The sequence below is a fragment of the Mobula birostris genome, chromosome 12 (assembly GCF_030028105.1).
Source record: "Mobula birostris isolate sMobBir1 chromosome 12, sMobBir1.hap1, whole genome shotgun sequence".
Classification (NCBI taxonomy): domain Eukaryota; kingdom Metazoa; phylum Chordata; class Chondrichthyes; order Myliobatiformes; family Myliobatidae; genus Mobula; species Mobula birostris.
This window is the reverse complement of record NC_092381.1, coordinates 32425565-32443807: the sequence shown is the minus strand read 5'-3', so window position 1 is coordinate 32443807 and position 18243 is coordinate 32425565. Positions and strand designations below refer to the sequence as shown.

At 40.4% G+C, this 18243-nt stretch overlaps 1 protein-coding gene across 6 annotated transcripts in view; it reads right to left on the bottom strand.

The window, feature by feature from the left end:
- Positions 1–18243, bottom strand: part of LOC140205822 (lysine-specific demethylase 4A-like) — an 85304-nt gene that overhangs the window by 50065 nt on the left and 16996 nt on the right. For all 6 annotated transcript variants that reach the window (XM_072273555.1, XM_072273552.1, XM_072273553.1 and 3 more), the window contains exons 4-9: positions 14313–14427; positions 10224–10417; positions 9354–9403; positions 3546–3649; positions 1803–1940; positions 401–672 (exon numbers count right to left, since the gene is read on the bottom strand). In XM_072273555.1, coding sequence (XP_072129656.1) covers positions 401–672; positions 1803–1940; positions 3546–3649; positions 9354–9403; positions 10224–10417; positions 14313–14427 — 873 coding nt within the window. The remainder of the gene's footprint in view (positions 1–400; positions 673–1802; positions 1941–3545; positions 3650–9353; positions 9404–10223; positions 10418–14312; positions 14428–18243) is intronic.

The window sequence follows — 18243 nt, the reverse complement described above, 5'->3', positions numbered from 1 at the left end:
AATCACAGGACTCTGCAGAGAGTGCTGCAGACAGCCCAGCACATCTGTAGATGTGAACTTCCCACTATTCAGGACACTTACAGCGACAGGTGCGTAAAAAGGGCCTGAAGGATCATTGGGGTCACCCCAACGACAAACTGTTCCAACTGCTACCATCCAGGAAACGGTACCGCAGCATTAAAGCCAGGACCAACAGGCTCCAGGGACAGCTTCCTCCACCAGGCCAGACTGATTAATTTACGCACTTATATTTCTAAGCTATATTGTCAGTTCTGTTGTACGTCTTAATGCACATACTATTTATTACAAATTACTATAATTTGCACATTGTACATTCAGACAGAGACGTAACAAAGATTTTTACTCATGTTTGCGAATGATGTAAGAAATAGAGTCTTACCTTTTTGTTTCAGCCATGTCTTTTTGTGTGACGCACACTTTTCTTTCAGTTTTATTCACTTCTATTTCAGCTGCATCAGCATCCTGGTCATTCAAACTCTTTGTGGCTGCATTCTTTAATCCCTCATAAAATTCAACTGCTTCTCGAGTGGCTTGTGTGTGGTCAATAAAAGTTGTGTCTTTACCCACTTTCCACAACTTGTATCTTTCAGGCTGAAACTTGCGCACAAAAACATCCATCGAAATCTTTACCATATCCTTCCTGCATGAGCACTGGAGAAAACATTCATAATTAGAATCTTTCCTTTGAAAAGCCATCTAGCACAAAAATTTTTCAATTGAAGTAAAATTTAGAGCTGTAATGCTTTGTGTTTTTTTTTGAAAATAAATAAAGCATTTGATGCACAGTTTAATTAGGTACACCTTTGGCAGAAAGCATGGTGAGACACCAGATTTTTTGGTATTTTACATATAACGTACTACAAAAAATCAGTCAGGTTACTTAAAAAATAGTTCGAAAGTATTTTATTGCTAACTATAACAGTTTCAAATCAATTACCATTTATATATTATGCTTTGTACTACAAGCTCACTTTTAGAAATTTAATATTTGACACAGAATTAGTGAATTAAAAATAAAATCTTCATAGTCATTTTGTTCCATTAATACTGCTTATTAATACTGTTCCACCAAATATTTGTTGAGCTTGAACAAGGGGCTCTGACCTGAAGCATTCCAAGGCCAGATAAGCCTTGAAATTATTGAATAGTGGTGCAAGCTCGATGGGCCAGATGGTCTACTCCTGCTCCTATTTCTTACATTCTTGTTAACTCTTTCTCTTAGTAAAGATGCTTCTTCCAGGATTTCTTTGTATTTCAGATTTCCAACAGTTTTAGACACACAGGTTTTTATTTTCTAGCTCTCATTTTCATGGAGATTTCATTAATAATAAACTTACACCCAAAAAAGCTGGATACACTATTGGATCTCATCTTGAGCCTTTACAAAAGAACTTCACAAAATGGTTATAATTTATGTATTTTTCCCCAAAATAAAATCAAGACCAAGACAAATTTGGCAATTGAACTTCACTGTTGTACTTCAAAGTGGGATTACTGAAGAGCAGTAACAGTGAGACAGAGCACCCCCACCCCCCAATACCCTACACTATACATTCCTTCTGAGGCAAGTGTTTAATGAAACACTGTTCCAGTTCAGTTACTATTTCCTAGCTCTTAAGATAATAAAAATAGTGGAAGACTGCAGATTAATAGTTACCCTAATATTAGGAGCTGCATAACAATATTTTAATTTGTTTTCTCTACCTAACCCAAGCAAGAGCTCTAATAAAAACTTTTATTTTAATGTTGCCCTCAAGAACCAGAAAAATACAAGCACGTACCAAGACAGCATGCTTCCCGTAATCTATCCATCGAAGTGACGCAAAGTTTGTAGATTCAGCGCAGTTAAAACCATGATTAAAGCCTGCGTGGTAACCATAGGGGAACGTGATCATGAAATCCCCTGCCTCCTGGGTCACCTATGAATTAATAAAGACTGATTAAAACTAATACATTTTCCTGAAATGAATTTGTTCTACTATATCACCAAGTTACCATACAAATTCCAATTATGAAATGAAATCTAAAGCAAAGTAATTGCACAACCAAACAACAGTGGCAAAACGAGTAGTTTATCAAATCATTTTTCCTTCACCATTAACAGACCCAATATCCCGACTACTGAAAAGCAATGTGATAATTGAAGTTTGACCTGTCTGTAGTATCCAGTGAGCACCATTAACAATACCGGTAAAAGAACAGATCAACAGACATGTTGAATTAAGCTTGTAGAGCAGAGCTTACTCCTAACCATAAGTCTGCAATAGAATTAAACACTATAAATTTGAGTATTGCCAAATGGCATTGATAATGCAAGTAGAAATGTAAAATATACTGCTATATTCTACTTGTGAGTGGCAACATTCATTTTACTGTTCTGATAAAACAAGCAAAAATATAATCATTTCAGGCAAAAAGAAATGTAATGAGTCCAAGGGACAGCATCATAAAAGTAATAACTGCAAAAAACATAAAGAAAGCACAAACAAGGGAACAAGTAGCTCTTCATTTTTTTTTTGTTCCTAAATAGATGACAAATGTATTTAAGGATATTTTACTAATACAGAAATTAGTACAAGGTTGTCAGCCTGAAAACGTTTTTAAAAATATCAACATTTTAAGAGGAATTGTTGTGGAATGAGTTGATCACATGTAAGAAAATAGAATTCTAACAAATATGTCCCATTCCCCTAATCTGTTGGCTAAACTCAGTTTGCAACTTCCCAAATGCCCTGGGTACAGAAATATGTTGGGTGTTTTTTTTTTTTGTAAGGAATTTGTAGCACCAGTCAAAAGTTTTAATTTCCTAAATCAAGTTCTAAACAATCAAATGCACTGCTTATTTTCTACTACGGTATTGTTTACAATAACCCAACATCATAGAACATAGAACAGTACAGCAGAGTACAGGCCCTTCAGCCCACATTATTGTGCCAACCCACAAACCCTTCCTCCCATATAACCCCCCCACCTTAAATTTCTCCATATACCTGTCTAGTAGTCTCTTAAACTTCACTAGTGTATCTGCCTCCACCACTGACTCAGGCAGTGCATTCCATGTACCAACCACTCTCTGAGTAAAAAACCTTCCTCTAATATCCCCCTTGAACTTCCCACCCCTTACCTTAAAGCCATGTCCTCTTGCATTGAGAAGTGGTGCCCTGGGGAAGAGGCACTGGCTGTCCACTCTATCTATCCTCTTAATATCTTGTATACCTGTATCACGTCTCCTCTCATTCTCCTTCTCTCCAGAAAGTACAGCCCTAGCTCCCTTAATCTCTGATCATAATGCATACTCTCTAAACCAGGCAGCACCCTGGTAAATCTCCTCTGTACCCTTTCCAATGCTTCCACATCATGTATGGAAAAACAAAAACAAAAACACTCTGGTCAGATTGCATTTGCAAGAACAGTTGTTTCAAGTCAGAGAGTCTCTCTCTCTCTCTCTTTCTCATTAGAATGTCTTTTTACTTTAGATTTCAAATCATATACACTTTTTAAAAAATTCAATATCATGTACATGCCCTGTCAAAGGGAATTCCATATTTCTTGAGTATAGAAGGAGATATCAGAGTCATCTTATGGCGCAGAAATGCTTCACAGCTTTGAGCACTTCCTGGGAAAAAGCCTGTTTAAAAAAAAAAGCAGGAAATTTTCAACAATCCATCTTAAAACAACCAGGCAAAGCATTTATTTCTTAATCACATAATTTCTCCAGTATTTCCAAGGCTTGTTCCAATTAAAAAATTAACTGATAAATTATACAAAAGAAGCATTTTCTGACATTGGCCTGCATTAATGTTATTCTATTGTTCCTAGTTGAGAGATATTACTACTGTTTTTAGCACAGTATTGCCAGCTAATGTTCACTTTCGGGTTACTTCAGGGAATAATTGCATTTAAACAAAGATGATGCAAGTTAGTCCAATTAACATTTTTAATGTATCAGTAAACATGCTCTGATAAAATAGGCAGCATATTCAAAAAAGAATTAAAACCCATTATTTGCAATTTCAACCCTTCTGCCAATAGTTTATAGTAGCAGACAAAGCAAACTTAAAACACAAGTTGGATTATGTTATGTAACATGCTATTATTTGACATTGCCTTGGATACGTAATACTCCATTTGAGAAAAGCAGTATTCATTTTTATTTTGAAATGCAACTGTTCTCTGGCCATTATATACTTGAAGGCCACTATAGAACCTGCGCGGTTAAGACATAACATCTTTGTAAAATAATAATAATCCATGGAACATGAATGATATTGGCCATGCTTCCTTTATTGTGCGTTCTATTCAAGGTGATAATCTTGTGCAAGTTCTGTGAAATGCTTGTCTTCGTGGTGATAATACTTAAAACAGTGAAATTCACAGTGAATACAAATAATTTGCAAGTGTGTAAGGATGCACTTAACATGCACACTAAACTATTGCCAATTATTTTCTTCCATGCAATTATGCATACAAGTGTTCTACAACATAATATAAAAAAGACTCCAGCATCAAAATTTAAAATTGTGATGCCTTTCACATTATTCAACACATACTTGTCAACCATGTTTTCTACTAGCTTGGAAATGGAAGGAACAAAATATGAATATTTGCCACCAAAAAATGTAACACATTAGATTTAGAAGCTGAAATAGAAAGCCTATACTGATCAGTGAGTTGCTTTGTTTCCCAAAACACTACCAAGTAAACTAAGAATGAATTCTCAATGGCCTTTTTCAGGAAAAATTGCACATTTAATATTTTAAACAGCTTTTCTCCCTCCTTTTGAGAATTGCCTAGTGTCTATTCTGGGGAAAATCAGGCGTACCAAGAAAAAGGCAACTTGCATTTTTCCAAAGCCTACATTTTAAAAAGGAACAAGACACAAAGGACTGCTTTAGGCCCAAGGCCTTAATTAGTTGACAGGCAGGCTGTGTACTGTAACCACAAAACACCAGCTTTAGAGTTTCAAAAAATGTACCAACTCATACTGCTATTCCACTTTGTGCTCTCATCACTTTTGCCACCAGAGATACCAGATAGGTCAGAATTCCAAAATGTGTTCAAAAATACTTATTGGCTGAAGTGCAAAACACTTGTGGTTGTCTTGAAGGGAATAGGCGATTGCAAGAAGAATTCGGATGAGAACAGCATCAGAGTGCAAGAATTGCCTTTTAGTTTTAACCATTCCTATTTTATATGCAGAATTTGAGTAACATTTCTAAAATCCGAATCCCTTTCCACAATGTCATTAAACGCATTCAGCCGTTAGATCAATTTTAGATAGAGATACAGGTGTTCCCCGCTTTCTGAACGTTCGCTTTTACGAAAGACCTACATTAGTACCTGTTTTCGCTAACCCAAAGGATTTTCACTTTTATGAAAAAAGACGCCCACTTTAAACTTAGTGTTTACCCTGAGAAAGACTACCATGACCATGAAGCCTTGCTCGGGCAGGTGTGTTGGCACGTGTGTATGTGCTGATTTTTTTTTCCTACAAATTGGTTTTGGCTCAATCTTCCCGATTCTGTTAAGTGAAGCGCCAGCAGGTAGCGTGGCACGGCAGCAGCGGCCTTTCGGATATGGTGTTACTTTAATTTAATTTTTAAATTTAATTTTAAGGCACAATTTTTGATTAGGGCACATGGATAACAGAGTGACTATCTACCATCGCCAGATACTGCTACAATGCAGAGATCGCCCAAAACCAAACTTTCATGAAGATCTGCTGGTTAAATTACGTGACCTTGGCTTACTGAGGGGATCGGGCCTACAGTCCTCAGTCACCTGATGCCGGTTGCCGGAGGTGGGCACATTGTAAGCGGTGTGCCAGGAAGCGGAAGCGAGGCAAGTGGGCAGGAATCCGTGCCAGGCAAAAAGCAAACCCTAGCCGGCCGGCTCTCCTGCCCATTCTGTTCTCCAATATCCGCTCCCTGGACAATAAATTGGACTACATCCGACTCCAACGAAAACCTTGGTGGGAGTACAGAGTCTGCTGTGCGTATGTTTTCACGGAAACCTCACCGATGGAATCCCTGCCATTCAGCTGGGGAGGCTCATCTTGTTTCGAGCAGACAGAGATGCAGCTCTTTCCAGTAAGACTCACCGTGGTGGCTTGTGTGTTTACATCAATACAGAATGGTGCAAGAACTCTGTGCTGGTTTCCAGATACTGTTCATCGCTAGTGGAGTTTGTGACTATTAGATGCAGATCATTTTATTTACCACGGGAATTGACCACTGTCTTTATAGTCAGTGTCAACATTCCTCCCAGCGCTAATGCTAAGGAGGCACACTGTATGGGGCTATATGCAAACTGCAGAATGCACACCCTGATGGACTGTTTATTGTCGCCGGAGATTTTAACCACGCGAACCTTAAGTCAGTGCTCCCCAGATTCCATCAGAACGTGGACCTCACAACAAGGAGAACACGTTGGACCTTTTTTTACACAAACATTCCCGGCGTGTATTAGGCAAAGCCCCGGCCCCACCTCTGTTACTCAGACCACATCTCTGTTACGCTAATCCCAGCATACCGACCATTCGTCATGCGCTCCGGACCAGCTCAGAAGCAGGTGAAAACCTGGCCAGCAGGAGCCATCTCTGCTCTTCAAGACTGCTTTGAGCACACTGACTGGCACATGTTCAGAGAGGCTGCAACCGATGGCGACTCTACCAACTCAGAGGAGTGCATGGCATCAGTGACTAGCTACATCAGCAAGTGCATTGATGACATCACTGTGGCCAAGACCATCACTACACGCACTAACCAGAAGCCATGGATGACCGCGGAGGTGCGTGCGCTGCTGAGGACCCGTGATTCCGCCTTTAGAGCAGGCAACAAGGCAGCCCTAACAACAGCGAGGGCCAAATTGTCCCGGGCCCTCAGAGAGGCAAAGCGTGCACACGCCCAGCGAATCCACAGCCACTTCCAGAACAGCAGCGACACACAGCGCATGTGGAAGGGCATTCAGGACATCACCAACTACAAGACAACAGCACCTGCCTGTGCTAGTGATGCCTCCCTCCCAGATGTGTTGAACAACTTCTATGCTCGTTTTGAGGGGGAAAATGACGTGGCGGCGAGGAAGACCACCCAAGCACTAAATGACCAGGTGCTGTGTCTTACCGCGGCCAATGTGAAGAGAACCCTGTGCAGGGCCAACCCATGAAAGGCTGCTGGACCAGACAATATTCCTGGCAGAGTGCTTAGAGGATGCGCAGACCAGCTAGCAGAGATTCTCACTGACATCTTCAACATCTCCCTGAGCAGTGCTGTCGTTCCTACGTGCTTCAAGGCCACCACCATCGTTCCTGTGCTGAAGTCTTCAGTGTTCTGCCTCAACGACTATCATCCATCATCATGAAGTGTTTCGAGAAGCTCGTCACGAGGCACATCAAGACCCTGCTGCCCCCCTCACTGGACCTCCTGCAGTTCATGTACCACCCCAACCGTTCAACAGACAACGCCATTGCCATCACCCTCCAACTGGACAAAAAAGACGTACGTTCAAATGCTGTTCATAGACTTCAGTTCAGCATTCAACACAATCATTCCTCAGAAACTGATTGGAAAGCTGAGCCTATTGGGCCTGAACACCTGCCTCTGCAACTGAATCCTAGACTTCTTGACGGGAGACCTCAGTCAGTCCGGTTTGAAAGCAGCATCTCCACCACCACCACACTGCGCACGGGGGCCCCCCCAGGCCTGTGTGCTCAGTCCATTGCTGTTCACTCTGCTGACCCATGACTGTGCTGCAATACACAGCTCGAACCACATCATCAAGTTTGCCAATGACACGACTGTGGTGGGTCTCATCAGCAAGAACGATGAGTCAGCATACAGAGAGGAGGTGCAGTGGCTAACAGACTGGTGCAGAGCCACCAACCTGTCTCTGAATGTGAACAAAACAAAAGAGATGGTTGTTGACTTCAGGAGAGCACAGAGCAACCACTCTCTGCTGAACATCGAGGACTCCTCTGTAGAGATCGTTAAGAGCACCAAATTTCTTGGTGTTCACCTGGCAGAGAATCTCACCTGGTCCCTCGACACCAGCTCCATAGCAAAGAAAGCCCAGCAGCATCTCTACTTTCTGCGAAGGCTAAGGAAAGTCCACCTCCCAACCCCCATCCTCACCACATTCTACAGAGGATGTACTGAGAGCATCCTGAGCAGCTGCATCACTGCCTGGTTCAGAAATTACACCATCTCAGATCACAAGGCCCTGCAGCGGATAGTGAGGTCAGCTGAGAAGATCATCGGGGTCTCTCTTCCTGCCACTACAGACACTTACACCACACGTTGCATCAGTAAAGCAAACAGCATTATGAAGGACCCCACACACCCCTCATACAAACTCTTCTCCCTCTTACCATCTGGCAAAAGGCACCGAAGCATTCGGGCTCTCACGACCAGACTATGTAACAGTTTCTTCCCCCAAGCCATCAGACTCCTCAATACCCAGAGCCTGTACTGACACCAACCTACTGCCCTCTACTGTGCATGTTGTCTTGTTCATTATTTATTGTAATGTCTGCACTGTTTTGTGCAATTTATGCAGTCCTGGGTAGGTCTGTAGTCTAGTGTAGTTTTTCTGTTGTTTTTACGTAGTTCAGTGTAGTTTTTGTATTGTTCATGTAGCACCATGGTCCTGAAAAATATTGTCTCGTTTTTACTGTGTACTGTACCAGCAGTTATGGTCGAAATGACAATAAAAAGTGACTTGACTTGAAACTACACTGCACATAAATTATTTGTACTTTATATAGGCTGTGTATTTATCATATCATTCCTGCTTTTACTATATGTTAGTGTTATTTCAGGTTTTGTGCGTTATTTGGTATGACTTGGTAGGTTATTTTTTGGGTCTGGGAACGCTCAAAAATTTCTCCCATGTAAATTAATGGTAATTGCTTCTTCACTTTATGCCATTTCGGCTTACGAACAGTTTCTTAGGAACGCTCTACCTTCGGATAGCAGGGGAAACCTGTAAATGAGAGACAAATCCACTCCAGTGCAATAATAAAAGAAAGTGTTGTTTTAACAAGTCAATCTACATCACTGGGTCTCAGTTGTTGCAATCACCACTACTAATCGATCCAACAGAGCTGCTAACAATCATTAAAGGGGACAAAGTAACAAAAATAAAAAAGTTATCTTTCAGCTATCTGCTACAGTGAAGAAGATAGTTGCTTGGAAAGAAATTTAACAAAACCTGTACATTTCTAACTTACTATAACCAACTAACAATTTAAAAAAAAACTCTTCACAACTCATCATAATTGAGTTATTTTTCCATTCAGGGAGTTAAGAAAAAAAAAACAACAAAAATTATACCTTTAGCCAAGCGTTCTAGTCGCTTTCCATGTTCTGGAGGAACAGTATACCTTCAAGAACAGAATTAAAGAAATTATTAAATATGCCATAAATATTAAAGTCCCTTCTGTGAACTTCACTATCCTGAATGACACCAACACACTCACAACTGCACAAGTCTACCACTAATGGGAGCCTTAAGTTGTCGATTCCCATATCTATGCCATCACTGAATAGAACTTCTTACGCTGATCATCTTTGAACCAACAGACCACATAACTGTCTATAGCACAGACTGCATCAGATCATGCTGTCTCATTTCATCCAAAAACCAATTAAGTTCAAAAGTTAATGAATAGTTTTTTCTTCGCTAATCATTTGTACAGCTAGTTTTTTCAACGAAAATTCAGTACAACATATACTCAGCGGCCACTTTATTTGGTACATATGCTCATTAATGCAAATATCTAATCAGCCAATCACTGATAGCAACTCGATGCATGAAAGCATGCAGACACAATAGTCTCTTTAGAGTTCACCGAGAATGGTGCAAAAAACAAAAAATAAATCCAGTGAATGACAGCTCCGGGAGAAAATGCCTTGTTAATAAGAGGTCAAAGGGAGAATAGGCAGACTGGTTTAAGCCGGCAGGAAAGCGGCAGTAACTCAAATAAACATGCGTTACAACAGTGGTGTGCTGGAGAACATCCGTGATGTGCAACATGTTGAACCTTGAAGTGGATGGGCTGCAGCAGCAGACCACACCACCTTCCACTCCTGTAGCTAATTAAGTGGCCACTGAGTTTAAGTATTTGTCACTAGCGTTGATAACACCCATTCCTGTTAAGCGCAATACTTAAGAAATAAAGATAATGAATGCAAGCTTTTTACCAGGACTTCGGTTCACCAAAGTGCAGGTAGTTAATGCTGTAGAGATCCATGTCCTCTGTGTGCCAAGCAAAGGTGGTTTTCCACATTCCAAAATAAAGGTACGGAGTATTGACACCTTCAATGGTGATGCCACTCTCTTTTTCTACTACATCCAGGATGGTGTTTAAATGCCCAATATTCCATTCATTCACATCCTAAACAAAGAAGAAATCACATTTAAACAAAATATCGTTGAACAAAGTCAATTTGGAAAATGTACCTGTTAAAACTCTTTCAACTACAAACAAATAGAAAGATGTATATTAACACAGGAATCCTGAGTGAATATGGGATTCTAGACTAATCCACACAAGATTATACCACCCTATACCATTCCTCACATTAACAACATGCACTGGAAAATTAGATGCACAGTATACACAGCAACTATGTTAAAAATGATTTATATAATCCTCAGAAAGCTCCACTATATTATTTGTCTGTGTCATATTTGTAATTCTTTAATCAGCATTCACTGATCTCAAAAAGTTGGCCCGTTCACTTTCCGGCAGATGGCTAACTGTATCAATTAGACAGAACGAAAGCACAGGACAGTGAGGTACAGAAACCACTACAGGTTAACTGATATTATTTTACTGATTGAAATGAAATCCTACAAAGACCAACATCCTTCTTCCCATGACTTGAAAGGCAATTTTTTCTTTACAATGAGAAAGAATTCCTCTCAACAAAGATATTACGGTCAAAGAAGCCTCACAAATATGAGACACCAGGTCTCACCCAGCATGGAATGAGAAATTAAAGAGTTGCACTCAGATGCCGGAGGTGTGTGTGAAAACGCCTATAAATGGCTACAAAATGGCTAGCAGTCCTCTTGAAGAAAACAGGGGATCAAGAGCTGTGTCAGGATGAAGATAATTTACCCATTCCTACATAATATGCAGATAAAGTGCAAGTCAGCTTCCTAAAATCTCAATCCCTTTCTAAAAGGTCACAAAAAGCATTCAGCAGTTGAGATGCAAGACTGGCACCATCAATTTGCATCAATCTTCAAATTAAAGGTACAGTTGAATAATGTTAAAGAATAGCCTATGAACAGCACATTATTATGCTCCTGCAGTCAGCAACATATAGCTAAGTACAGAACACACTGGAGGTCACAAAGACACATCTCAGCATTACGTTCAGGAGTAGTTCCATAATATACTGAACCTTAGAATCATTTATATTTTGAATCCTGTCCCTCACGTATACCACAACCACAACCAATCCATCAATGACAAACCCATTTAATCTCAGTGGAGCCGGCAGACCACCAATCCAAGCGGTTTGTTGTGTTGTTTCTATTAAAGTTAATTCACATGAAGTCAAATGCAGAGTTTGTTTTATCATTTATAAACATCAAAGATATTTAGAGACATTGGAAAAGGATTCTAACAGCATAGGTAATCAGAAAGCATATGAAGTTGCCCAGAGTAGTAGTAAACTGGAAGATTGGGAAAACTTTAACAAGCAACAAAAAAACCACTAAGTGAGCAATAATGAAAGGGAAGATAGATTATGAAAATAAACTAGTACAAAATATAAAAATGGATAGCCATGGATAACTAAGGAAATAAAACGTAGCAAACTAAAAGCTCGTGCATACAAAGTTGCTAAGAGTAATGGGAAACTGGAAGATTGGGAAAACTTTAAAAAGCAGCAAAGGACCATTAAGCGTGCAATAAACGGGAAGACAGATTATGAAAATAAACTACCACTTGTGGGCCTGAAAATAGACAAGTCCCCTGGTCCTGATGGAATGCATCCCAGGGCACTGAAAGAAATGGCAGAAGTTATAGTAGAGGCTTTGGTGATAATTTACCAAAATTCTCTGGACTCTGAGAAGGTCCCAGCGGATTGGAAGACCGCGAATGCCACGCCACTGTTCAAAAAAAAGATTTAGGCAAAAGGCAGGTAACTATTGACCAGTTAGTTTAACATCTGTAGTTGGGAAAATGCTTGAAGCTAACATTAACGAAGAAACAGCGAGACATCTGGAAAGAAACAGATCCATTAGGCAGACACAACATGGATTCAGCAGAGGCAGGCCCTTTTTAACAAACTTACTGGAGCTCTTTGCGGATATAATGAGCATACTGGATAGAAGGGAACAGATGGACCTTATTTACTTGGATTTCTAGAAGGCGTTCAATAAGGTGCTGCATAAAAGACTTATCCATAAGATAAAGATGCAAAGAGTTGGGGGTGATGTATTAACATGGAAAGAGGATTGGTTAACTAATAGAAAGCAGAGAGTTGGGATACATGGGTGTTACTCTGATTGGCAATCAGTGGTGAGCGGTGTGCCACAGGGGTCGGTTCTGGGCCCACAACTGTTCAGGATATACACTAACAATCTGGAAGAGGGGATCGAGTGTAGTGTATCTAAATTTGCTGATGATATTAAATTCAGTGGAAAAGCAAATTGTGCAGAAGATATGGAGAGTTTACAGAGAATATAGATAGGTTAACTGAGTGGGCAAAGGTCTGGGAGATGGTGTACAATCTTGGTAAAGGCAAGGTCATCCACTTTGGAAGGGAAAATGAAAGAGCAGATTATTATTTAAAATGGTAAAAAATTGCAGCATGCTGCTCTGCAGAGGGACTTGGAAGTGCCTCTGCATGAATCACAGAAGGTTGGATTGAAGGTGTAGCAAGCTATCAAGAAGGCAAACAGAATGTTGGCATTTATTGCTAGAGGGATTGAATTTAAGATCAGAAAGGTTATGTTGCAACTATACAGGGTACTGGTAAGATTGCACTTGCAGTACTGCGTGCAGTTCTGGTCTCCTTACTTGAAGTATATACTGGCTTTGGAGGCTGTGGAGAGGTGGTTCACCAAGTTGATTCCAGAGATGAGGGAATTAGAATGTGAGGAGAGATTAAGTCACCTGGGACTGTACTCGCTGGAATTCGGGGTAGATGAGATAGAGGCAGGAAAGCTGTTTCCAGTGATAGGTGAGAGTAGAACTAGGGGATATAGCTCAAGATTCGGGGAGAAGATTTAGGACGGAGATGAGGAGGAACTGCTTTTCCCAGAGTGGTGAATCTGTAGAATTCTCCATGCAATGAAGCAGTGGAGACTACCTCAGTGAACATATTTAAGACAAAGTTGGATAGATTTTTGCACAAGGGGAGAATTAAGGGTTATGGGGAAAAAGGCAGGTAGGTGGAGACGAGTCCACGGTCAGATCAGCCATGATCTTATTGAATGGTGGAATAGGTTCGAAGGGCTTGCTATTTCTTATGTTCTAAAGGCATCAGGGCAGCTTGAGGGAAAGAGCCATAGTTTTGTCCGTGACTGCAGCAAGACTTGTTCGATAGTATAAGCTGCATGTCCATAAATTCAGACAGCTACAATTGTAGGCATCGTTGAAACAGTTCAGTGCAAAATGGGGACTTGATCTGGCTCAATATTCAGAAAGAAAGGTTTTATCCTACAGTTCTTAAGAATAGCAACACACACCAAAGCTGCTGGTGAACGCAGCAGGCCAGGCAGCATCTGTAGGAAGAGGTGCAGTCGACGAAGAGTCTCGGCCTGAAACATCGACTGCACCTCTTCCTACAGATGCTGCCTGGCCTGCTGCATTCACCAGCAACTTTGATGTGTGTTGCTTGAATTTCCAGCATCTGCAGAATTCCTGTTGTTTGCGTTTAAGTTCTTGAGAATTAATTCTTTAGCCACTTTTCTGACCACCTGATCAGTACATTGGCATGTCCCTGCACTCTATAGTTTTATTTCTCTCAAACCAAATGTCCAATTTTTTTAAATCAAATTCAAACTTTCTAATCAAGGTTCCTAAAAATAAATTTTAATATTAAGCATACTAAAATCACAACCATTGTTCTTAGCTTGATTGTCAGAATCCCAGCTTTGCTCATTGCCTAAGGATACATCTCATCAGGATCTGGATGTTCTTATTAGCTCGAGTACACAGACATCATCATACCTAGTATGTAGTACAAAATGGCACTCTGAACAAGACAAAACAACATGCCCCAGAAAATACAATGTAATCAAAAATCTGTGAATTATAAATTCCTCACCTCATCATATAGTGTACCATTGACATCTGCACCATAAATTGGTGGGTTGAATGTGAGATTTTTCCAATACTTCCGCTCGAGATCATCAAAGTCTGTATATCGAGGAGTGCAGTATCTGAAAAAAGATAAACAATGAATAAGGGTACAATTCTAACCAGAAATTCAATTCTGTTTTAAAATGAACCAAACTATACTTTACCAGCTAGACTGCAGAACAGTACAGCACAATCTGAATATTTTTAAAACTTTGCTGTGCTGGCAGGTCCAAACAAGTTCTCTCTGCTCTCATATTTTAACTTTCATTCCCATATTAAGAAACACCAGAAGCAATACAACCACAGAATATCAGCAAGGGATCTAATACTAGCATCCAAATCAAGTTTCAAGTTGTGAGACATTCTCCTGCCAACTTTTTCACCCAGTTCCCTTTTGCAGACTACAATCACAGAGACACACAGAACAGACTCTTAAGCCACTAAGTCTGGACTCATCAAGAATCACCCATCAATAATTAATCTTTTAATTTATTCTTCTCAAATTCTATCCTCCACCTATATACCAGGAGAAATTTACAATATTTAATTAACCTATCAATGTACAGATTTAGGATGAGGAAAAGAACCACAGTACTCGGAAATTCCTACAATCACAGAAAGAATTTATAAATGCCGTACAGACAGTGCCCAAGGTCCGGAATGAATCCAAGACTCTGATGCTGAGGCAGCAGCCCTACCAGCTGTGTGTTCTACTCTTACATTAGTGAAGTAAACTACATGTCCTTCATCTCTTTACCTCATATTCTTGATTTCTGACTCTACCTCTTTCCCCCTTCTATTATACAATTTTAGAATCAGAAGCCTAAAAAGCCTGACTGGCATGGATAATGATGCAATTCAGGACCACTGAACCAGGACTCAAAATAGGCTCATTTGAAAATCGAAATTACAATACCTGAAACCTGAAATTAACACAGAAAATGCTAGAAACATTTGGCCAGGGAATATCTAAGTTATGAGGAACAAAGTTAATGCTTCATGCTGGAAAGAAAGGGTCTTTGGCCAAAAACAGCAACTGCTTCTCTTTCCACAAGGTCACAAGGCAAAGGAGCAGAAGTAGGCCATTCCGCCCATCAAGTCTGCTCCACCACTCCACCATGAGCTAAACTATTCTCCCATCTAGTTCCAATTTCTGGCTTTTTCCCCATATCCCTTGACACCCTGACTGATTAGATACCTATCAATCTCCTCCTTAAACACAGTCAAGGATCGGGCCTCCACAGCTGTGGCAACGAATTCCATAAATCCACGACCCTCTGGCTAAAAAAATTTCTCCTCATCTCTGTTTTAAATGGGTACTCTCTAATTCTAAGAGTGTGGCCTCTTGCCCTGGACCTACCCACCAAGGGAAACAGTCTTTCCACATCTACTCTGTTCAACCCTTTCAACATTCAAAATGTTTCTATGAGATCCCCTCTCATTGTTCTATACTCTAATGAATACAGTCCAAGAGCTGACAAACACTCCTCATATGTTAGCTCCTGCATTCCAGGAATCATCCTCGTAAATCTTCTCTGAACTCTCTCCAACATCAGAACATCCCTTTAAGATAGAGGGGCCCAAAACTGCACACAGTATTCCCAATGAGGTCTCACCAGTGCCCCATAGAGCCTCATCAACACCTCCTTACTCTGATAGACTATTCCTCTTGAAATGAATGTCAATACAGCATTCGCTTTCCTCACTGCCGATCCAACCTGGTGGTTAACCTTTAGAGTATCCTGCACGAGGACCCCCAAGTCCCTTTGCACTTACGATTTTTGAATTTTCTCCCCATCTAAATAATAATCTGCCCGATTATTTCTTCTTCCAAAATGTATAACCGTACATTTCTCAACATTGTATCTCATCTGCCATTTCTTTGCCCACTCTCCTAAACTGAGTCTCTTTGCAACCTTTCCCTTTCTTCAACATTTCCTGCTCCTCCACCTATCTTGGTGTCATCTGCAAACTTAGCCACAAAACCATTTAATCCATAATCTAAATCATCGACATACACTGTAAAAAGAAGCGGCCCCAACATCGACCCCTGCGGAACACCACTAGTAACCGGCAACCAATCAGAATAGGATCCCTTTATTCCCACCCTTTGCTTTCTGCTTATCAGCCAATGCTCCACCCATTCCAATATCTTTCCTGTAATTCCATGGGCTCTCATCTTATTAAGCAGCCCCTTATGCAGCATCTTATCGAAGGCCTTTTGAAAATCCAAATACACAACATTCACCGCCTCTCCCTTATCAACCTTATTTGAGATTACCTCCAAAAATTCCAATAGGTTGATGAGGCAGGATCTTCCCTTCATGAAACCATGCTGGCTTGGGCCTATCCTGTCACGCACCTCGAGGTATTTCATAACCTCGTCCTTGAGGATCTACTCCAATAACTTTCCAACTACCGATGTCAGACTGATAGGTCTGTAATTTTCTTTTTGCTGCCTCCCTCCTTTCTTAAACTACATTTGCGATCTTCCAGTCCTCCGGAACCATGCCAGAGTCTATTGATTCCTGGAAGATCATTTCCAATGCCTCCACAATCTCCAAAGCCACCTCCTTCAGAACCCGTGGGTGCACCTCATCCGGTCAGGGAGACTTATCTATTCTTAGTCCATTTAGCTTCCCAAGCACTTTCTCTCTAGTAATCTTGACTGTACCTAATTCTATTCCCTGAGACTTCTGGCTATCAAGTATGCTGCTAATATCTTCCACTGTGAAGACTAATGCAAAATACTCATTTAGTTCCTCTGCCATCTCTTTGTTACCCATCATAATTTCTCCAGCATCATTTTCAATCGATCCTATATCAACCCGTGTCACTCTTTTACTCTTCATATATTTAAAAAAGTTCTTAGTACCCTTTTTAATGTTAATTGCCAACTTCCTTTCATAATTCATCTTTTCTTTCCTAATGACTTTCTTAGTTTCCTTCTGTAAGTTTTTAAAAGTCGTCCAGTCCTCAGTTTGAGTGTCCTCAAACTATTCCATAGATTAGTCTGAGCATACAACAATAAAACAAAATCATGGGTCAAACTTTCCTCATTGTGAAGAGATCTTCACTCATTCTTGTTGTGTTAACTCCACTGGCTTGATCCTCAGCATTTAATTTAACTAATGATATACAGTGCAGACATCCCACCTCTCCCGGAAGTTCCAGAAGTCTCCCGCATATTAATAGTGGCTCCCTGATACCCGCAAATTATATACAATGTCCCGGAAATCAATTTTTGAGAGAGAGAGCAAGAAAGCGCGCCATGGCAAAGTGTTCCAAAAAAAGAAAATATAAAACATACATCATCCCAGACTACACTAAAGTGTACCCCTGCCTAATAGGGGTCAAAAATAATGACAGTGTTGCTCGCTGCATTGTTTGCAACAGTGACTTTTCTATTGCCCATAGTGGGTTAAGACTGTAAAAAACATGTTGAGGTGAGCTTAACAGGTGTCATTCGTTCATTAGCATAGTTAACATTATTTAAACTAGCTAGCTAGCTGCTAAGGAGCTACTCTATTGTAGACATCCCACCTCTTCGGAAGTTCCGGGAGTCTCCCACAAATTGATGGTGCTACCTCCCTGAAATGAGTTTTTGCAGGGTGGGCTGTCTGTACTAGAAAATTTGTAGAAATTTCTACAGGGTTCACATTTCTGCATAAACATGACCGAAAATGTGATCAGATCTTCATTCAAGTCATAAAGCTAGATAAAGAGAACCCAATTAAACAAGTAACACAAAAACATCATAGTTTTCATTTATATTTATTTATTGAGAAAAATGACCCAATATTACATGTATTTGTTGAAAAAGTATGTGAACCTTTGCTCTCAGTTACTGGCGTGACCTGCATCTGTACAGCAATAACTTCCACCTCACATTTCCG